The 23520-nt window shown below is 35.4% G+C and overlaps 1 protein-coding gene across 2 annotated transcripts in view; it reads left to right on the top strand.

Moving 5' to 3' along the window:
• Positions 1-23520, top strand: part of BLMH (bleomycin hydrolase) — a 41255-nt gene that overhangs the window by 1254 nt on the left and 16481 nt on the right. For both annotated transcript variants that reach the window (XM_006925038.3, XM_006925039.3), the window contains exons 3-10: positions 2259-2368; positions 2940-3081; positions 3670-3758; positions 5082-5174; positions 19954-20109; positions 21002-21160; positions 21273-21340; positions 22368-22485. In XM_006925038.3, coding sequence (XP_006925100.1) covers positions 2259-2368; positions 2940-3081; positions 3670-3758; positions 5082-5174; positions 19954-20109; positions 21002-21160; positions 21273-21340; positions 22368-22485 — 935 coding nt within the window. The remainder of the gene's footprint in view (positions 1-2258; positions 2369-2939; positions 3082-3669; positions 3759-5081; positions 5175-19953; positions 20110-21001; positions 21161-21272; positions 21341-22367; positions 22486-23520) is intronic.

Here is a 23520-nt window from a genome sequence, read left to right as displayed (position 1 = left end):
TGCAATACAGAAAAGTACTCAGTTCTCATGCCTTACTGGTCAAGAGCTCTCGTTTTGCTATCTGCTGTCTAGCACCACTGTTAGAGAAACAGCTATAGTGAAGGATCGGTTATCCAGGAATCTCAGTAAAGAGGACATTCTCACAACAAGTACTAAAGGGACTTTTTAAAGTCTGCATTTAAAAACAACTCCCAGTCTGTTTATATAGACAGAAAGCATATCAGCGGTTGGTTAGAGCCAGTCAGAATTTAGCATAGCTATATTTTATTGTATGTAAATTATACCTCAGTAAAGTTGACTTTTAAATTTTAAAGAAATAAATCATGACCTTGCAATAATTGTTTTGCTATAGTAGAAAGTGCTTGTGTGGTGTGGACTGTCAAGTCACAAATTGTACAGATAGTAATGTCACAGTGGTCCTACGCAGTTTAGATTGCAGTGACCTCTTAGGGAAAAGCCTGGAAATGTTCATTTGGAAGGGAACAGGTCTTATATGTTTTGTCGTGTCACTTTTGTTTTAAAAAGATACAAATAGCACAAGTTATGTAATTTATTTTCATTCAGTTTTTACATTAATAGTTCATATAGATTCCATCTAATGGGAAATAATATAGTGGATATGAGAGAGGTACCCACGGTAAAGATGAGCTATACTAAGTCAATAGTGACTTTCAAAGAACACTATAGTTACTTATTTTTAATTGTTTCTTTTTCTCATTATAAAGTTACTGTTGTTCAATGAAGAATATTTGCAAAATACTGACAAGTAAATTTTTTTTTTCAGGTCTTTATTCTATGTGTGCGTGTGTTAAATATGGGATACCTTACGTGTACCTACCTTTTTCAGTTACCTGTAAATTTTGAATATATTTTCATAGAAGTAAAAAAGTTATGCCCAAATAAAAGTCAAGTTTTTCACCCTCTGAATTTTCCTTCAGAAAAGATTTACTCTATATTCGAAACCTTATTAAGACTCTCATAATGAGCACTCTCGCTTTATTTATTTTGAAGTATAGTTTGGCAAAGACATTACTCTGAAATGACCTTAATCGTTGCTAATTTGGGATATGTATAGAGATCAATTGATTGAATCAGTTTTTTGAAAAGGCAAAAAGTTTGAACAAAGTATATTCCTAGGACATGACCTCACATGGAAATGTTGGCTATCATTGTAACTAGGCCTCCTAACAATCACTTAAGTCAGTATAGGAAATGGCGACATTGCAGAGTTTGTGATTATCCACCTACAAGACAAAGAATGTGATTATATAGTTGAGGCGTGGCATAGAGTGTTCAAGGACAGCATCATGCATTGATTCAAAACATCATTGTAATTCAGACATACTTGATGCAAGAAAGATGAGTTCTGATTGAAAGGGTGGATCTAATCATGGCAAAGGCACTGATGCCAAGATGCATGTGAAGAATATGAATGACTTTGAAAATGACATGTGAAAATGGAAAAAGCAGTGCTTCTACATCAATCTATTATGTTAACATGACTTAAAATATCTATATATTTAAATTACTAACTTAAATATTATAGGCGATAGTTACTATTTCATTTGTACTTTAAGTGTTTATGTAATCCAGTTAAACAACTTTTAAAAACTTTTTCATTGGGAGAACGGGGAATGGCTTATGTTAGAGTCACTTTATAGTAAAGCATATACTATATATTCTAGATTAAAGGGCAGGAACTTTTCAAACCTTTTCCCACATATTGGCAAATTGCCCTCAGATATTTAATACCTGTTTAGATCCCTGTCCAGAGTGTATTATAATGTTATTTCCCCAGTATTGGACATTATCGATTAAAAAATGTTTCCCCACTTAACAGGTGTCTTATGATGAACTTAACAATTTTTCTTTTTGCCATTTGTATCTTTTTCAGTCTTTACCCATTCATGATCTCTGCTCATGTTTTTCTAGCAGCATTTCTAAATGTAATTTTCTTAGGTGATTCGTAATGGATTCTTTTGTGATATGTAAAGAGATTTTTTTTTTGGTATGTTAAGGATATTAAACCTTTACACATATATATGTGTGTGTATATATATACATATACACACATATATATATATTGCAAATAGTAATTACTATTTTTCTTGTTTTGTGGTTTGTTTTTAATCTTTTTCTTTCTGATTTAGTCTTATATTGTTCAAGATCTTGTCTTAGGTTCATCATTGGGAAATATAGTTGGAACAATGTAATCTACATGAACACTCATAATTTATCGGTTTGCTTTCTTGTTTCAGGGCGATGTTGGATCTTTTCATGTCTGAACGTTATGAGACTTCCGTTCATGAAAAAATTAAATATCGAAGAATTTGAGTTTAGTCAATCTTACCTCTTTTTCTGGGACAAGGTATGGGACTGATCTTGAAAGATTCTTTTTGTTTCAATATCAACCTTGATAGAGACTTTCTCTTCACTTCTTCCTTTTCCCGTTGTAGTCTGCCTTTCATTATAGATGTGACACCATTAATTTGATTTCCAAAGTATCAAAAGTTGACTGTTTTCAAAGGCAGAATTGCTTTTGATTGGTAGGTGGCTACTTTTTGCAATGAAATAATAAGTCTACGGACTCACCCTACTGCTTCCTTTTTTCTTTCTTATTTAAAACTTTTTATTTTGTTTTCAACAATTTTTCCTTTTAGCATATTTATTTAGGTTATTTGGTCTTAATTACCAACTTTAGTTTAAAAATACCTACTATGTATACTTGAAACTAATATAATGTTATATTAGTAATACTTCAATTTAAAAAAGCCCCCCAAAACCCCACGTAAAACTAATATGTCAATTATACTCAAATTGAATAAAAACAACCTGCTGGGTTGGGTCTACAGTAGTTCCAAGACTCCTGTTCTGTTGATAATGCAAATAAAGGTATTAGTCTCTTTTCCTTTAATTTTATTTAACTTTTCTTACTCTAGGTTGAACGCTGTTATTTCTTCTTAAATGCTTTTGTGGACACAGCCCAGAAAAAGGAGCCTGAAGATGGCAGGCTGGTACAGTATTTGCTTACAAATCCTGCAAATGATGGTGGACAATGGGATATGCTTGTCAATATTATTGGTAAGAGCCTTTCTCTAATAGAAATAAAACTCAGCATGATCAAGCAACACTCTTTAGTTAGGCATAGGCCATTTTTTTGGTGGCTGTGTACAGAGTAGAATTGGTCTCCCAGAATGGTATATAGTTAGCTTTAAGAACTTTATCTCACACTGTCACCTACAAAGTACCTTTCTTAAATGAGAGATAAGGAGATACTATGAAGGGTGGGTTGGAGAAGTAAAGGTTGCATTAACTAGAGCTTTTTGCCTATGAAAGAGCTTATCTCTTGTCCATTGATATAATCAAACACATTGAAACTGCAACTGTTTGAAAATGTCCTTTCTATAAAGGGTTGTCTTTTGGAAAAACCTGATTATTTCTGAGCACTTTACAAAGTATGAAAGCTAAAAGAACAGAATTAATTCTAAGATAGATGGATAAATATGCAGATTAACCTGTTTAATAATATAAAGCATAAGATTGTTAAGTTTTCTGAATTAAACCAGCAAAATATGGCCTATTTCTTAAAGTCATAGCTATTTTTGCCAAGGTTTCTAATGCTGGAGTATACTTTTACCTTATTGAACACTAAAATTTGTTTTCTTTTAGAAAAATATGGTCTTATCCCTAAGAAGTGCTTCCCTGAATCTCATACAACAGAAGCAACCAGAAGGATGAATGATATTCTGAATCACAAGGTACAACATATGGAACAGGATGGGATAGAATTTAGTGTACTTTATCTTAAAATTCCTAACTGATTTTCTAAGGGGATTCTTGGACATTTCAGTGTACACAGTCTGTATACAAGATAGCTTACCCCAGTGTCTCTAAGAGGCAATGGAGCTACGTATTACCTTTAAAAATAATTGAGATTAGGGTGTTTTTTTTTTTTCTTTTTAAAAATCTTCCACTTTTATTTCTATTGATTTCAATGTTTTCTTATTTGTACTCAAGAAAGTAAGTCCTACATTCAATTAATATGGGCCAGAAGTACACTGGGTCCTGTGCTTGTCACTTCAATCTAGTGGAGATTGGCTGGGACAGCTTTATGTACTAGTAAAACCAAAAAGAACTATTTGTGAGACTTCCTTAAAGAGGATGCTGAGTTCGGAGGCTTCCCCAAACCACATCAGTGTAGTTTATTCACACATTAAAGATTTGATGTGGTCACTGAACTGATTTTTATTGCTTCATTTATCTTAGTAAATCATTCTCTCTTGTCTGTGTAACCCATTTTCTAAGGAGGATTGTAAATCCTTTGGAGATGCTTCTCTGCCAGCCAGACATCTTTTTTGAGAACTTGAAGTTGCTAGAACCTGCTGTCCTGATCTATGAGGCTAAAATTGGATTTGTCATTCTTGGGAGAAAGATTGCATTTTAAAATAAACTGTAGATGTGTTTCCCCATATTAGAAGTAGATTATTTCCCAACCAGGAAATGCGGGGGAGAGATTATTATCAATCTAAAAGATCACTGGGTACATTTCAGATGGGAGCAAGATCCTCTTTAGCACCATGGTTAGATTTGAGACACCTTTTTCAATATCTCAAAATTGAAAACAACAAAGATGAAATTATATTGGGGGTTGACATAGCCATGGTCACAATAATATGGCAGAGAAATAGAGTCAGTAAAATTCTAAATAAAAATCTATTAGAATGATTTAATGGCATAATCATCTTAAGTTTCTTGCTTTTTCTTAGGGTCATGGGCATTATGGAATTAGATGTTTTCCTCATAGCCAGGCATGTACTGTCACAGAGAGTACCATCTGTTACAGAGCAGGAGCTATTTGTCTAATATTTTGGGGGAATAATCCATGTGTTTTCATTTTTATGGAAAGTGACTTTAGCTATGCGTTTAAGTGGACTGGGTGGGGAAAAACACATTTGCTTTTATGAACTTTGCCTTAGATCTTGGCTGAGTAACACTTCAAAATAGAACTAATGTTGGTCTGTTAGCTCATTTACAGTTGAATTTGGGTAAATATTGGAGTGCCGAATAACTTTCTGTCATAGATGAGAGAGTTCTGTATACGACTACGGAACCTGGTACACAGTGGAGCAACCAAAGGAGAAATCTCAGCCACACAGGATGCCATGATGGAGGAGGTAATAACAATTTTTTGGATTTTTTTGTGACTCTTCTAAAGAACTCTCAAAATATTCCTATCTGTTAAATTGATTAGGAAGCATAGTCATTGCAGTAACTGCTGAATTCAAAATTTCTTATTTGACAGCTGTAAAAACTGAAGTATAAACTTTGCATTTTAGTATGGGACTTGAATGTACTTCCATCATCTAATTCCTGATTTAGTAGTATAATTCATAAATATTGAATACTTTCTGTGAGTTTGGCACTAGGGATTACAAAGATGAGAAAGACAATGTTTACTCTCAAGAAGCTCAATCTCTTGGGGAAAAGAAACTCGTGAATAATTATAATAAATCCTGTGCTAGAGTTGTGTAAAAAAGGATTTGGTAGTCATAGAGGAGGGAGTGACTAATTCAGTGAGCCGAAGGTTTCATAGGGAAGGTATTTAAACCAGCTCTCAAAAGTTCAGTAGGACTTTACTAGATGGTTAATAAGGACCATTCTAGACAAAAGGAATTGCATGATCAAAGGCGGAATCCTCAGGGGATAGCGTAGCTGAAACATAAGTGTTGTGAGTGTGACTGGTAGCAAATTAAGCTAGAAAGGAGGAGTTGTGAGGGATCTCAGGAGATTCCAGGACTTTTGGCTTTATTCTGTAGGAATAAAGATGGGAAATTATTGATGGTTGTATCAGATAAAATAATATATGTGTACTAATGTATTGATGGTTGTATCAGAAAACATTTTGGAAAACCTAAAAAGCATTAAACTTATGTAAGGTTAGGTAATATTATCAAGGAAGTTAAGAATATTATTTAATACCATCCATAATCCAGATGAATATGCATAAATCTTTGAAACTACTTTGAGAAAAGAACAAACATTTCCCTCTTTCACCTAGTGGACTCTTTACTAAGAATCACTAACAATTTTCTTTCAAGATTGTATGGAATTTAAAATGACCTAAATATTTTACTGCAATAGACAACACTCATGTTTTCCTTTGTATTTTAGAGAGGGAGTATAGTGTATTTGAGTGCATGGTCTCTGATGTCAGTCTAAATTCTGATCATCCCATTACTTAATAGCCTTGTGACCTAGGACAAGTTCCTTAATCTCTCAAGTCTCAGTTTATTCAAGTGTAACATGTATAGCCCAGTGGTTAACAGAATAACTACTTCTTAAATATTTGTTATATGGATGAATGCAGAGGTTTCATTTTGCCAAGTGCATTTAAATTATCTCGTACTTAAACCTTTCTTCTTAAATGTTCCTATTTAAGAGAGGCATCTGGGTATAGTAGAAAAAAATAAGCTTTGAAGTTAGGCACGGGTTTCAATTCTGGCTCTATCGCTTAACAGCTCTGATTTTACATTAGGTACTTATCTGAGATTCAGTTTGGGTTTTGAAATAGATTTCTCATTGGATTTTTATGGGGCTGAAATAAAGAATTAAATATAAGAATGCAAGGCATAGTGCCTGGCTATGTACATAGCAGTTGTTCAGTAAATGTTCTCTTTCCTTCCTGTTTGGAATGATTTCTCTTGTTGAAGCCATATCTCTTGCATAATTTGCTTTCATTTATGATTATAGTAAGATGGTGGGGATATAGTAAGGATGAAGCTTCTGTAAAGTTATGGAAAATGACTCAGATAATACTTCTCGCAGATTTCAAGCATCCTGTGGGCTTTTGATATTTGCTTTAACAATCTTTTAAAGGATGTATCTCTTTTAAAGGATGTATCTAAGATCCACTCCTGACCATAGGGTTGGCTGATAAGAGTTAGGGCACATATGTTTTATATCTTTCTTCCCCTACCCTTACCTTGAAAAAAATAGTAAGACATCATCATACCAAGTCCCGAGGATGGATGCTTTATAGTGTTATTTACTTAATGATTCTGCCTAAACTGTTGACTACAGAATTCTGTATGGTAGGTTTTTAGATTTTACAATCCTCCTAATGACTCCTCTTTATTGAACCTGACTCTTTGGTAATGAGGAATGTAGCTATGGTTTTAAAGCCACAGATTAGTACCTATGATGCGCCTAGCCTTTTAGGCATGTCAAAATGATCATTTAAATCAGCAGCCATGAAGCTCCGAAAGCTTTGAATGAAAGGGGTCTATACTAAAGGCATTCTTTTTGAGAAAGAGAAGAGCAGGTTGCTAGTTGAGATGACAGACAAGGCAGATCTGTTTCGGAAATGTGTTGTCATCTCTATTGTGATATTTTCTCAGTATATCTAGTCTGTTTTTTTTGTTTTTGTTTTTTTTTTTTAGCCTCCAGATCCCCTTAGGATTAGTAATGTATGCTCTACCAAAACTGTTAAAAACAAAACATAAAGACTAGATACAGTATTCATCAGTGCCATGAAGAGACAGGTAGTGATTATTTGCTTAGGAAATTCTATAGCAGTGGCTCTCAGCTCTTAAAAACAGTATATAGTCAGTCCTAGGCTTACTCCAGACCTACAAAATTGGTTTCCCTGAGAATGGAGCCTAGTTATCTATATTTTTATTTTTTATTTTTAAGATTTCTTTGATTAAAAATATTTTTAACAATAAAAGTATGAAAAGTCTTTTTCCCATCCTGTTCTCCATTATCCCAGTTCCCACATACTCCCAAATTAGTTTTATTAGTTTGTTATTAGTATTAGCAGTTAGTTATCCTTTCAGAGATCTTTTTTTTAACAATACAATACCAATATATATTATTTTCTTCCTCTTTTTTTTCTTTGCACAAATGTTGTTATGTTATTCATATTCTGTATATAGTGCTTTTCTTTTTTTTACTTAACAATGCCTTGGAAATCTTCCCATATTAATACATAAACTTCTGCATTTAAAAAATGTTTCTGGATGTACCATAATTAATTAGTCCCTCTTAATGGACATTCTAGTTATTTTCAAACTTCTGCTTAAAAAACTTCAATAAATAATCTTGTACATGTGTTATTTTGCATATGTATGAATATACCTGTAGGTTATATTTCTATAATTAGAATTTTGAGTCAGAAACATGCATTTGTAATTTAGATAGCTAATGCCAAATTTTTCTTTCTGAAGATTATATCAGTTTACACTCTCATCAGCAATGTCTGATAGAACCTATTTCCCTTTTGATAGAACTTATTTCCCTTTAGTTTTATCCAGGCAGTGTACTTATCAAACAATTAAATTCTTACCAATCTGATAGGTAAACAGTTTGATAGGTTAACTATCTCACTAGTGGAAAGCATTCTAAGCATGCTCAAGGCAGATTTGGTGAGCCATGAGTAGGCCAGTTTACTTAGAATCTTAGGGAGGAGCTAGAATGGTATTTCTGAAAAAGTGATTTATAGTTCATCTGCATTAGAATCAGATACTTGTTAAAAATGAAAATTCCTGGGTGCCACTCCAAATGTACTAAATCTGAACTTCTGGGGATAGTCCCTATAATCTGCATTAAATCAGTGATCCTGAGGCACATTAAAGTTTGAAGCTAGAAGAGTAATGTGGAAAGTTAGAATTAGACATGTAAGAGTTTTGAATACTAGCATGAGAATTTGTCCTAATTCAATAGGAAATGAGAAGTTGGGAAGATTTTTCAGTAGAGAAGTAATGTGCAGTGAAGCTTCATGTAAGGAGATTAATTTCGTTAAATGGGAAGAAGTAGAGGTAGGAAGACCAGTTATGAAACTGTAGCAGTCTAGGTGGTACTAATTCGGCCTGAACAAGACTGTAACAATTGAAATAGGAAGGGAGAAATGTGAGAGACCTTAGAGGAAAAATCTGTGGGACTTGGCAACTTATCTGCAAAGGAAGATTCACTATTAAAAGTAACGTTTAATGTTTTAAGACTGGTAACTGGGATAATGCTGCTGTGGTTCCCACAAATAAGTCAGAGATGCTCTTTTCAGTCGCCACCATGAAGAGGAGGAAGATTGGTTTTAAATTGCCTAGTCCCAAGGCACAGTCCATTTGGAATTGGGTTTCAGGTACATGGAAACAATCCTGGAGCTTAGAATAAAAGAATGACCTAGCAAAGTGATAGTGATGATAGTACAGATGGCTGAAGCTTTGAGAATGACCGAAATCCCTGAGGGAGAATAGGATAGAACAGATCTAAGCAAAGAATTCTAGCAAATACCTATTCCAGAGAACATCTATTTCTGTAAAAGCAAGTGCCAGAACTATGTTGTGATGTAGGTGCTGGTATCAGTGTCAGATGCTGCAGACAGGTCAACAGGTCAAAGAATATGAAGACAGACAAGGCTGCTGGATTTCCTGAATGGGGGTTTGTAGAATAATTTCAGTAGAATGGAGAAGGGGAGGAACTAGATGGAGAGGAGTCATGGCAAGAAAAAGAAGACAGTTTCAAGAAACTTGGCAATGAAGAGAAAAAAAATTGATATTTATTAATTCCATAAGTATTTATTGAGTACCTACTAAATATTAAGCAGGTCACTATTTGCAGATGACATAATATATATAGAAAGCCCTAATGACTCAATCAGAGAACTATTAAGACTGATAAATGAATTCAGTAAAGTTGCAGGATACAAAATCAGTATACAAAAATCTATTTTGTTTCTTTACACTAATAATGAACTATCAGAAAGAGAATTAAGAAAACAATCCCATTTGCAATTGTATAAAAAAGAATAAAATATCAAAGAATAAATTTAACCAAGGAGGTGAAAGACCTGTATATTGAAAATTATAAGATATTAATGAAAAAAATTGAAGAAAACACAAATAAGTGGAAAGATATTCAGTATGCATGGATTGGAAGAATTAATATTGTTAAAATGTCTATACTGCCCAAAACAATATATAGATTCACTGCAATTCCTATCAATATTCCAGTTGCATTTTTCACAGAAATAGTACAAACAATCCTAAAATTTATATGAAACCATAAAAGGCCCTGCATAAGCAAAGCAATCTTGAAAAGTAAGAAGAAAGATGGAAGTATCACCCTCCCTGATTTCAAACTATATTGCAAAGCTATAGTAATTAAAACAGTGTGATATTGGCATAAAAACAGACACATAGATTAATGAAACAGAATGGAGACCCCAGAAATAAATCCACGTATATATGGTTAATTAATTTACAACAAAGGGATCAAGAATATACAACAGGGAAAGGATAGTCTCTTCAATAAATGATGGTTAGAAAACTGGACCAGTTATCTTACATTATACACAAAAATTAACTCAAAATAAGTTAAAGACTTGAAGACACGAAACTGTAAAACTCTTAGAAGAAAACACGGTCTGTAATATCCTTGACATAGGTCTTGGCAGTGATTTTTTGAATCTGACACCGAAAGCAAAAATAAACAAGTGGGACTACATCCAATTAAAAATCTTTTCATCAAAGGAAATCAACAGAATGAAAAGACAACTTACTGAATGGAAGAAAATATTTGCATATCATATATCTGATAAAGAACTAATATTTAAAATATATAAAGAATTCATACAACTTGATAACAAAAAAAAATTCGATTTAAAAGTGGCCAGAAGATCTGAATAGACATTTTTCCTAAGAAGACATGCATATGCCCAAGAGGTACATGAAAAGATGCTCAACGTCATTAATCATCAGGCAAATGCAAATTAAAACCACAATGAGATGTCACCTCACACCTATTGTAATAGCTATTATCAAAAATACTAGAAATAACAAGTTATGAGGATGTGGAGAAATGGGAGCCCTTGTGCACTGTTGGTAGAAATGTAAATTAGTGTAGTCACTATGGAAAACAATGTGGAGGTTCCTCAAAAATTAAAAATAGAACTACCATATGATCCAGCAATCTCACTTCTGGATATTTATCTAAAGAGAACAAAAACATAATTATGCATTTCCATGTTCACTGCAGCATTTTTTATAATAGCCAAGATTTGGAAACAATCTTAAATGTTCATCAATGGGTGAATGGATAAAAATATAGTGTACGTACACACACTGTGGAATATTATTCAGTCATAAAAAAGGAATGAAGTCTTGCCATTTGCGACAACATGGGTAGACCTTGAAGGCACTACACTAAATGAAATAAGTCAGCAAAGACAAATACCATATGCACTCTCTTATAGGTGGTATATACATATATATGGTTGCCAGGGGTGGGGAGAGGAGTGGAGGGCGAAAGAAATGGGTGAATTGGTTTTTTAAAAAAGTTTGAATAAAGGAATGAGTAACAGATGCAAACAGGTAACAATAACAAGAAAATAAAAAGGCGAAACAAAGCTTGTTTACAGAGAAGTGTAATAACGTTTAGGGAAAGGAGGTAGAGGAATAAAGAGGACTGTTAAAAGCGTATCATAATGAAATTCAAATCTATCCCAAGCCTTTTCTAACTTCCTTTGACAATATTAGTGAACTCCACACTGATCTAGTTCTAAAATAGGAGTTAATTTTTTACAAATAAGTTTTTATTTTCTCATATCACTCAGATTAATACCTCCTTTGAGAACCCACTCTCTGGAAGTGGCAGAAATACCACCTCAGCAGGTTTGAAGTTTTCTCATATTTTGTTCCTCTCTCCACCTTGGGGAAATAATTTTTCTGTCTAGGAGCCTGAATGAAAGAGAAGAGAAGGAAACTCAACTCTCATTCCTGTGATATTTCCCAAATACTTTGTCTTCTGGCGTTTTGTTGTTACCCTCCCCGAGGTCACCAACCTTTGGAGGCCAGAAATTGTCCTTTTTTATCCCCTTTGTTTTCATCCTATCATATTTCTTCCCAGAAAAAATAGGCGTACATAGGGAATAGAAAAAATGGTTAATACTTCAAAAATATTACTCTGCCACTCATATACTTTCTTATATTATCATTGTGTCAGAGTTTTTAGATACAAGAACCTTAGCTACTTTAAATATAAAAGGAATATATTAGGTGATAAGAAGTAGCTCACTGGGAAAGTAGGATCTCCAGGAAAGCTGGGAGAACTGGACTTTGAATGTGGAAATGTTAGGAATGACATCCAAAATTTCACAGCAAAATTGGTTTATCTCATGAAGCGACTGCCACCACTGGGCACAGACACCTCTGATGCTGGACACCTGATGTTACGGCCCCTGGAAGTTAATGTAGCTTCTTATGCTGCCTTTCCCTCACCAGAATGAGTTCTGGGCAGTCCCCGTCTCTTGAAATCATTAGCTTCTGAGTCAAAATCCAGAGTGGGTGTATCTCATAAGCATATCCTGGAATATAGCCTTGTGGCATTCAGACAACAGGAACAACAGGGAAAGGGTTTCCAGTTGCATTGGTGAGATCGGAGCTGCTTCCCACCGTGAATCCTAAGATGGCTAATCCACTGAACACAATGTATTTGACCCAGTTTGCAGCATGCTGATGTGCTCAGCACTGCCTATCCTCTAGACCCTGGCCTTGTGCCTCCTTTCCCTGCCAGAGTAGGTGAACAATGGCTCACATTTTTCCCATGAGCATAAAGCGAATACTGACACTGTCACCTGGCCTCCTGCCATCATTGTCTCTGCATATCCCCTCATCTGAGGTGGGAGCTGGGTTTTGGCATTGTCTCAGGAATACCCAACAAGGGGGGAGACTTAGCATCTACAATACCTAGGCTCCTCCAGGGCTGCTCATAGGGACCACACTACACATCCCAGAGGTAAAGGGTAATTAATGTCTCAGGGGGCATGTTTGGTTAGCAATGGGAGGTGGGAAGAATCCAGCTGGTATGGATTTCAATTTTTTTGCGCCCTGGACCCCTCTTGCTATCTAGTGAAGGCCGTGGGCTACTCCCAGAGTTGCCAGATTTAGGGAAAAAAAAATGTGGGACGCCCACTCAGTTGAGTTTGAACTTCAGATCGGATAAAACTGCATAGGACTACAAAGGATTCATTTATATTAAAAATGCAGTTCTAAAAATATTAAGTGATAGAGTATAATATGTACTTTAATGAATTTAAAAAAAACAAGATCTAACAATGGGTCTAATAGGTATAATTTTCAAATAGTAACAAGAATCAAATATTTTGAGACATCTGCATCAACTAAGTGATACAAAAATATTTGTGATGCCTATTGGTGACAAAGGAAGTACTGTTAATACTACTGTGGCATTTTGTCTACATTCATAATACAGGGAAATGATAAATTTCTGTTAGAGGTTAGTGAAAATAACAATGTAATTTCTTTTCCCATCCAAGTTCACTGATCCTCCTGATTTTTATTCACTGGTCTCTAGGAGCTCCCTAGACTCAAGGTAAGAGCCTATAGAACCTGGCAGGGAATACAGTGTATGAGCAAAAGAAGCAGAATCAGGCATGGCTTTGCTTCAGAAGGAGGCAGCTCTGCTCAGCCACTTGTTACCTTGTAGGAATGCAGGCCCATTGCTGTCAGATTTTCTTTTCTCAGAGAAATGAGAAATCATTTTAACATGCCGATAACTAAATAAAAGTTTAAAAAGAAAAATTATTTGCAGGCCAAATTCAACATCTATGTGAGCTAGATTTGGCCTGGGGGGCCAAAAGTTTGTCCCTCTTCTCTAAAATATATTTTTCAGACTCTCTGAACTGCTTTGGATTTCCCTTTCTCATCTGGTTTTATCAGGCTTTGTAATGCACCTGCTTCGAAAAGGCTGTAGCCTCACAGCCAGTAATTAGTAAAATGAAATATATATAGCTAGTTTAAAGATTATCATTTTCTATAAGAAAAAATCTTAGTAAAGATCCTTTATGTTGGAAGAGTAAAGAGGGCTGAAAAGAATCTTTTCATCATTTTCAGCTATGAAATAGCAAAGAGTGTAAAGCCAGTTTTTTTTTTTTTTTTAAAAAGCAGGTTCTAAGCACTGGGGCTACAGTGATGACCAAGATAGACGTGATCCTTGCTCTGATGGACTTTACATACTAGTTGAGGGAGACATAGTGCACAAGTAGATAAACTAACTATCTGATGTGATATGTGTTCTGAAGAACATAAAATAGCGTGGTCGTGAAAGGCCTTTCTAAGATCAAATCTGAGCTGAGACATGAGTAACAAAAAGAATCCATCATACCCGATAGAGGGGACAGTGAGTACAAAGTACCCTTACTAAGATGCGAAAAAGCTTGGTATTTTTGAGGAAAAGAAAGAAGGCAATGATGCTTGAGCTTGGAAAAAGGATGGGAGTAGCTAAAATAGATCTTGTAGAGAAAATGGGTGTTTTGAGGATGGATTGTAAAACAGCAGGAGAGGAAGTGAGGTGACCATTCAGGAGGGTATTGTAGTTGGTTGTGTAGATGAGAGTGGTTTGGACCAGGTTGATGAGAGTGAGGATGGAGAGGAGTGAATACATTTTGGGGTATATTTCAGACGTGAAGCTGCCGGGACTTATGTAAAGGACAAGGAAGAGGAAAGAAGTGGGTGATGCCATGGTATCTTAAAGTGGTGGAGCTTGCAGATATAAGAAAAGGCCTTTTGGTGGTTAGGGCAGTGTGTGGGAACCTGTGTGGGGAAAGGAATATGCGGATGAGGGACATAATCTGAGAAGCAAAGTTTTGGAGGAAGGATAGATTAGATGTGGCCTAAAGTAGTGCTTTCAAAGTGTAACGTGCCTACATATCCTTGGAGATCTTGTTAAAATGCAGATTAGGTCTCAGGTGGGGCCGGAGAGGCAGCATTTTTAACTTTTTTTTTTTTTCAAACATCACTCTAGAAGTAGTCTCAAGATTGTTTGACTATTATCATCTATATGGAGCTCTCTTTATGAGCTTATTTCCTTTAATATCACAGAAGGGTTCATACCTTTTAAATGTACCTTTTTATATGTTTTCTCTGCCCGAAAATATGTTTAATGCCTTTTTAACGTATCTTCCTGCCTTCTAGGTGATGTTTTGTTTTTTTTTGTTTTTTTTTTTTAATTTAAATAAATCCTTGCCTTTCTTCCATTTCCCACCAGAAAACTGTAGAGAGCTGTATTTCCTTCTCTCCCCTTTTTCTGCATCTCAGTAGTCACCGAGTCCCTGTTCCTTCCCACTTGTAACTAGCTCATTTATCATCAGTACTGAACTTTCATCAAAGATTAGCTATTTTCTGTGACCACTTTTGTGTAGTTGGTGGCCATTCTACTCTGTGATCAATAGGTCATTTTACTTTTGAACCTAGTTTCTCAATAAAACTAAAAAGTTGAGGTAGGTCATTTAAGGACACTATAGCTTTGCATTTTTCTAATAGAAGTAAATATTTTTATAGTGCTTTAGACTTTACCGTATCCTCTCTCATCGATCCAGTACTGTGTCTGCCTATAGCTGGCTTTAAACTCTCATTCTTCTAAGTGTTCATGACCGACTGTCAATATTGCACGCCCCCCATCCTCCTTTCACTTGATGTCTGTCTCCCAAATTAGCTATGGGTATGGAAATTGACTCAGTCCCACATCATTTGTTTTTAAATTGGGATTCACACATTCTTTCCCCATGTTCCATGTCTCATGCTTTCTGTGTCCTTTTTTTTTTCCCATTCCCTTTCCTGTTACTCATTAATATTCATTCTGTATGACTTGTATTCAATGTCCAGTGTCCTTTTTTGTTGTGAATGCCAAGTACACCTTGTGAAAAGCAAGTGACACTCCCGAGTTGCCCACCAGAGAGCAGACTTGGATATCCAAAGCTTACTGCCAGTTTTGTACCTTTGGGAACAGAATGTTATTTCAGAACAGCAGAGTCTCATCAAGAAAATATAGTATCAGGGGCCTTGGAGGTTATACTTTGGAGATTTTTTTTTTTTTTAATTAGAGCTTGTTTAACTATTGTTAGTTGGCTTGGAGCCAGGTATTCCTTTCAAAGTGTTAAAAACCGACTTGAATATTTGTGAATGGCTTCAGATAGTTTATAAACTAATATAAAACAAAGCAACATGTCTCAGATTACAGTTTTGCTAAAATCCAAGAGAAAGATGTCACTCTTATCCTCGTTTGTGCCTTATATAAATCTTTGATTTAAAAAATTCAGATATATAAAACATATGCAGTAGGTGCGGTATTAAGAAAGCAGGCAGTCATAGATCATTACCTGGTGATTTTCTCTAGAACAGAGACAGGAGCAGACATTTCTGAAGGGAGAGGAGGGTAAAGTGAGGGAAGAGGGTGAGCAGGCTCTGTCAGGTTAAGGATGACAGAGTTGGGATCCAAGGAGAGGTATTTTTCTTATAAGCTATAGCTTTGTTTTGCTCTTTAAGCCTTCTCTTTTGCCTGCTTTTAGGGTACCTTTGGGATTTGCTCAGGTCATCCTTTGTAATACTTATAATCTTGCTCTGGTTGAAACCATAGGGATAGAAATAGCTCATAAAATTAGTAGGACGTATTTAAAAGATAAAATAGCTCCACTGCTTCCAAGAATGACTCCAACGTGAGTAGGATTTGCTACCCTAATCTTATCCATATTTGGTACACCTCTTCTTGAAATTTAGAAAGACGAAGTAAGGCGATCACTCTGTCCGGATACAGAATTTGCCAGTGTATAAGATTTTAATCTGTGAATTGAGAAAATAACAATGTATTTGGGGAGCCATTCTTCTCTTAACTAGAGGGAAAAAAAGGGAAATGTCCTTAGTTATGAATGGAATCGATAGGTGCTGCTTTGCTGTAATCGGCTTGTGGCAGATGCAAATCCATGGTCTGTCAGTTGGTAATGGACTAGAGCTGGCAGCATGTTTGACCTAACTCCCAAGTTCTAGATGTGGAGTCTAGGAAGACATTGCCTAAACATATGAGTAAAGCCTCGCTGTTGGCATGTTTTTAAAGAGAGCAGAAGCCCAGTTTGAATTCCTAAGTCAAATTTCACGCTGGAGAAGAACTTTTGATTTAAGAAAACCATTTTTTTATTAGTTTCAAATATACAGTACATTTGTTAGACATTTACATAGTTTCTGAAACGATCCCCCTGATTACTCTTTCTCTCTTCCGGCTCTCCACCTAGACATTACACTAATGCTGACTGCATTCCCTATGCTGTGCTCCCCATCCCCGTGATTACTAATTTGTACTTTTTAACCCTTTACCCTTTTCTCCCAGCCCCTCAACCACCCTCCCCCTGTTTGTCTCCAGATTGTCCTCTATATTTGTGAGTCTGTTTTTGATTAGTTTGTTCTTTTTGTTCCTTAAATTCCACATGTAAGTGAAACCATACAACTTCTAGAAGAAAACATAGGCATTAATCCCTCTGATATTGCTACTAGTAATTTCTTTTCAGACATATCTCCTCAGGCAAGGGAAACAAAAGAACAAATAAACAAATGGGACTACATCAAGCTAAAAAGTTTTTGCACAGCAAAGGAAACCATCAACAAAATGAAAAGACAACCTACTGAATGGGAGAAAATATTCGCTTATGATACATCTGATAAGGGATTAATATCCAAAATATATAAAGAACTCATATAATTCAGCAACAACAACAAACAAATAATCCAATTAAAAAATGAATAGAAGACCTGAATAGATATTTCCTCGAAGAGGAAATAACATGATCAATAGACATAAGAAAACCATTTTTAATGTGGTTCTTCTGGGGTTCGTTGGGATATGTCTAAGACCTAATTTCTGTCTCTGGTAGATTAAATCTAGCTGGGAACACATTAGAGAAACATAAATGGCACTGGGATCAAATGTTAAATTTTATGGCAGAAATATTCAGAGAGGGAGCAATTAGTGTGAGCTGAAGTAATTAGTGAAAACTTTCTGGAGGAGGAGCATCTTGCACTGAGATTTAAAGCGTGTGACTAGGATGGGGATCTGAGGAACAGAAGAGACAACAAAGTTATGAAGGCGACAACAGTGAGCTGAGTGTATTGAGCAGACAATAAGGTGGGACAGAGATAAGCCTGACTAGAGCGCAGGGTTCATCAATAATACACAACAATAAAGAACAAATTATTGATATTCACACCACCATTAGTGTATCTCACAGCATTTTGTCAACAAAAGAAGCCAGATACAAAAGAGAGTATGCTGTATGATTCCATTTATATGCAGTTAAAAGAATAGGCAAAACTAATCAATGGTTATATTATCAAAATGGTGTTTACCTTGAGGAAAGTTTGTGTTATTGACTGCAAAGGGGTCAGGGTCCCTCTGGAGCCCTGGAAAAGTTCTGTATGTTAATCTAAATTATGGTTACATGGGTACATATATATGTAAAAATTGAGCTGTATACTTAAGATTAGTGTGTTTTACATATTTACTAAATACAATTTATGCCTACATAAAAAAGTTATAATAAATCAGGTCATGGAGTTTAGATTTGTTGTGGGAGGTGATAGGGAAGCATTAATGACACTTTAACAGGAAGATGACTTGAAGAAAGTGGCGATTCTAAAATTATTCTGTAGTGACGTGGAGAATGGAACAATTTTCAGATCAGCTGTTATATCTAGGTCAGATATAGTTCTAGATGCTATAGGAGACATAAAATATCCAAGACCTGGTCCTTATCCTTACGAAGTTTATCATCTTTTGGAAAAACCAAGAAAGTTACAGTAAATGATAAATGCTTAATTCACCAAAGTCAGATCTGAATCCAAATCCTAATTCTGCCATTTATTGGCTTTGTGACTGTTTATTTCCTTGATCTTTGGTTTCTTTATCTACAAAAAGTGGGAATGATATCTACCACTTCTGTTAAGAGGAATAAGAAGTATTCAAAGATTTTGTATGGCACAGTACACATTCAGTAAATGTTACTTTTTAAAAAACCATGTACCAATGGAGCAGTACTTTTTTTTTTTTGGACTGTATGCGACCTCAGTTTAGAGCATGGTTGTGCCATTTACTGGCTATGTGACCTTAAGTAGGTTCTTAATTTCTTTGAGTCTTGATCTCTTTTGAAAAGAAAAAAAGGAGGAGAAATTATACCTTAAGAGAGAGTTCTGAGAATTAAGTGAACTTAACAGATGTATAGTATCTAGCACAAAATAGGCACACTTAATAGATATGATTCATTTCTCTTGAATTTAATGGAGTTTTCAAATGTGTGGTATAAATCATGCAGGCAATAAGTGATGAATTTGGTTCACAGTGGTGACTGGGGCAGAGAAAGAAGAGGCAGATCATAGTGTTATATTTTTTAAAAGATAATAAATAGGAAATTTGATATAGAAGAAGAAGTACTTTCTATACTCTTACTTTATCCAAGGTATGTCTCTGTATTTCTATTTCTGTCTTTCTATAAAATGAAAATTATAGTAAACGTATTCTTGGATTGTAATGATGCTAACTTAAAGGTATTGTGACATCATTAGAAAATACGTTATGGTCTCACAATACAAAAAATAGTACCTTACTACTAAAAGTTGTTCTTGTTTTTCTAATAATGCTTTTAACATGCAGTGTCATCCAAACTCCAGCTGAAAAGTTAATGACTTTTTTCTGAGTGGAGACCCCTGTCACAATCAAGTAAAACCTAGAAGACTAAAGGGAAGGAAATCCATTTATAAAATCTGACATTATTTGTCACTTGAAATATAATCAACAGAGCAGCAACCCAGGTCTTGTGTTTCAACAGTGAGCAGTTTCTTGGTTAAGGAAGTTTAATTTGCAGGGCAAATGCTAAGCACTAAATATCAATATTTCAGAATTGTATTGTTCAGAGATTTATTTTAGGAACTCAGAAGTTGACAGATATCAAATCTGAACATCAACCTTCTAATTTTTGGAACAAGAATTGATTTCCTGTGAAGTTTCTGGCTTGGGTTTGGCCACTGATTTCTTGTATTTCCCAAGCTTGAGGAAAATGAAGAGGTGAATTATTATGCTTTCCCCTAGCCATCACTCATCTGTCCTCCTTTTTCCTTCTAGATACTCCGAGTAGTGTGCATCTGTATCGGGAACCCACCAGAGACATTCACCTGGGAGTATCGAGACAAAGATAAAAATTATCAGAAGATTGGTCCCATAACACCCTTGGAGTTTTACAGGGAACATGTCAAGCCACTCTTCAATGTGGAAGATAAGGTTGGAGACTGGCACTGGCAGCCACCGCCGTTTACTTTTAAATGCCCGTTGACTACAGGGAAGGGTATAAGATTCCTGGGTTAACATGCATGATCATTAAACTAGAAACTGAACAGACTTTTTTCCTCTCTTCCTGTGAAGTGTTTTATGGACCTAAAAAAGTTGAACAAATCAGGATTCCCCAGTGCTTCTCTTCAGAGACTTTTCTAATTGTAGGGCAGCAGCATTAGTTTAATTCCCACATGCTCCCCTGATTTGAGCCCAGAATCATTCTCAGGTACAAAGACAATAAAAGTGTGTTGGGTGTTTCTTATTGTGGTTTCAGAGCATCTCTATTCTGCGCCTCTCCCTTTCCCCTGACTGCCAGGACTCTCATGAAAGGGAGCAGTGTCCCATCCTAGTTTTTCTTGCTCTCTTCAGGTCTTCTCCACTGCCTAGTGAGAAGACCAGAGCCCTTTTCTTTATTGTCGTCTTGACACACTTATAAGCAAATGGCTTTGTTTTATGATTGGAATCCCAACTCTTTTTGAGATATTGCCAGGTGTTGAGCCTGTTTGTAATTTGAGAGCAGGGACGTTGTAGTGATGGGATCTCCATCTTGCCTTACTAAGTGCATGCAATTCTTCAGAATTAATTTGGGGGCGATTCTTGCCAGTAGGAAAGATGCAGCTCCCAAATGTATCCCTTGCACTAATTAGAATATGCAAGGACTTCTCTCACTGACTTTGCCACCTTTTGTTTCTTTGTTATTTAACAATGTGTTTATAATGCTTGTTCTTGGAGGCAGAGGTGATGAGCTTTAATGCAGACATGTGAACTTAGAGGAGAGGTGTGTATTTTGCTTGATATTCCTGGTTTTATGTTCTAATCAACATGTTATTGATCTCAATAGATTTGTTTAGTGAATGACCCTCGGCCCCAGCACAAGTACAACAGACTTTACACAGTGGACTACTTAAGCAATATGGTTGGAGGGAGAAAAACTCTATATAACAACCAGCCTATTGACTTCTTGAAAAAGATGGTTGCTGCCTCTATCAAAGATGGAGAGGTTGGTATTTTTTCTGTCTTCTGCATTGGGGTTAAAACCTCTTCTTCCACTTCTTTGATATAATAGAAAGTTAGGACTTATGCTGACTTTATTTCTTCCTCTTTGTTTCTAGGCTGTGTGGTTTGGCTGTGATGTTGGAAAACACTTCAATGGCAAGCTGGGCCTCAGTGACATGAATGTGTGAGTACAAGAAATTTAAAAAAGAAAGTCATTTGTGGTTTGTTGCAGTTGGAGTTCATCCTTGGTATGAAATGACTCAGCTGAGGTTCACCCAAAGAGTAAAGTTGGCCTGAGGGTGGGTCTCTTTGTTTCCATCTTGTAGAGTTTGAGGACTCATAGTAGAAATGCTACTTGTTTATATGCACTAACCTAGGAAGTCAAGATTATACTTTGTGTCTCAGTTGAAATTGTTGGACGTGCCTAAAAAGCCATAGTATATGAGAAAGGCACTTTAAAAAAAATAATTGATTGTTATGTAAATCTGCTCAGCACATTTAGGAATGTAATGAAAGGTTTTCCAGACCTCTTGTTTGCTATATGAGCCATCTAAACTACTCTTACTTTGATCCCTTCTGTATTTTGTCTTTACGACAACTAAGACTAATTTACATACATACTTTAAAGCATTCCTACTGGTTGTTCATGAAAATGAAGGTTCATTTGTGAACTAAATCATACAAGATTTCTTGACTGTTAAAAGATACTACTTTAGGGTTATTTATAGGAAGTTGAGTAACTCGATAGTTAATAAGAGAAAAGAAATCTACTAAAAGAGAATTAATGATTTTCTTAACTTTGAAAATATTCTCCAATATTTTTGACATTATTTATTTAAATTTCACAATCAGCAGTGGTCTAAATGAATTTAGAAACCGGGTGGTTCTACCACTGTAAAAGAGACCATTTTTGAAAGAAGTTACTTCAAAAGCTTTTTAAAAGTTTTCTTGCCAAATTGATAGTGCTGCAAGCCCATCTTGTCAGCTTTTTGACATGGGGACTTTATGTTTAATCGCTTCATGTTTTCTTGAGTACTTTTCTGACACAGTAGAGACTGGAATCCCATTGAGAGACCCAGTTCTCTGAAGAGCTACAACACACATTTATTTGGAGCTCTTGGGCCCCTTCAGTTCTATGTTTCTTTTACAACCAAAAGCTAGCTTTCCCCTTGATTGTACTCTCTTTATTCTGTACTGTCATTTTTTTACAGCTATGACCATGAGTTAGTGTTTGGAGTCTCCTTGAAGAACATGAATAAAGCTGAGAGATTGACTTTTGGTGAGTCACTTATGACCCACGCCATGACCTTCACTGCTGTCTCAGAAAAGGTATGACCTCAGCATGCCTACTGCAGTGTTTTCACAGATGGACCTACATTTTTCTTCAGACTGTTTATCCAACAGAGCTTCATTCATAGAGTATATGATTTCTGTTAAAAGTTAGTTTCCAAGCAAGACATTGTACTCGTGTCACAATGGGTTTGGCTGCATGCTCAGAGGCAATAAAAATAGGAGATTTCCATGAGGAACAAAATTTGGGTCAGCAGGGAGTAAGAAGTAACTGCTTTTCTGTAACTTTGGAAGTTCTTAGTGTGAAAAGAGGTCAGCAAGGGAACCTGGGAGAAGATAACGTCTTTTGAATAAGGAATTTACATGTGCCCTGAAAGTGTTCATATCTTGATGACTTATGTTCAGACTTACCTTCCTTTCATTTGTCATTCAGATTCTTCTGCAATAGAATGTCAGTAACAGTAATTTGTGGACTCTATGCCCATTACGAGATTTATGCAGAACTTCAGGAAATTGGATGTAAAGTATTTTGAATTTCCTGTGAAATACTCTGAGTAATAACACTACTATTTCCAGGACACAATTTGTTGGAAACAACTGAAATTTTATCTTTCACACATAAGCTTCCCCATTTCTAGGCTATAAAAGGGATATTTTACACCTGTGCTCAGGAATCATAGGAAGAAAAGACCTTAGGCTCCTTAAGCAGAAATGTTCTTTTTCTAACCTATCTAATACTAGAAGGAAAGTTACAGAATAACTACCGTGACATTAGAAGCAAAACATTAGAAGGAACTTTTCATAAAACACTGTAAATAGTAAAATATTAAAGGAAATAAAATAGAATAAAATACTACCAAAATAAATTATTCATATTTATATGTTTGGATCTGCTATATTATAAAATTCAGTGGATTTATAACTAAAGCTCTATAAATTAAAGTTAAACTTTTAAGTTATTTAGAGGACTATTAAGAAACAAACCTAAAGTTATTATAATTTCTAAGAAAGGTTGGACTTTTATCATTTTTCATCTCTGTTAGAGAGTATTCTTATTTTTCAGAAGTAGAAATC

The sequence above is a fragment of the Pteropus alecto genome, unplaced genomic scaffold, assembly GCF_000325575.1.
Source record: "Pteropus alecto unplaced genomic scaffold, ASM32557v1 scaffold98, whole genome shotgun sequence".
NCBI classification, from domain to species: Eukaryota; Metazoa; Chordata; class Mammalia; order Chiroptera; family Pteropodidae; genus Pteropus; species Pteropus alecto.
This window is presented reverse-complemented; position numbering and strand designations above follow the sequence as displayed.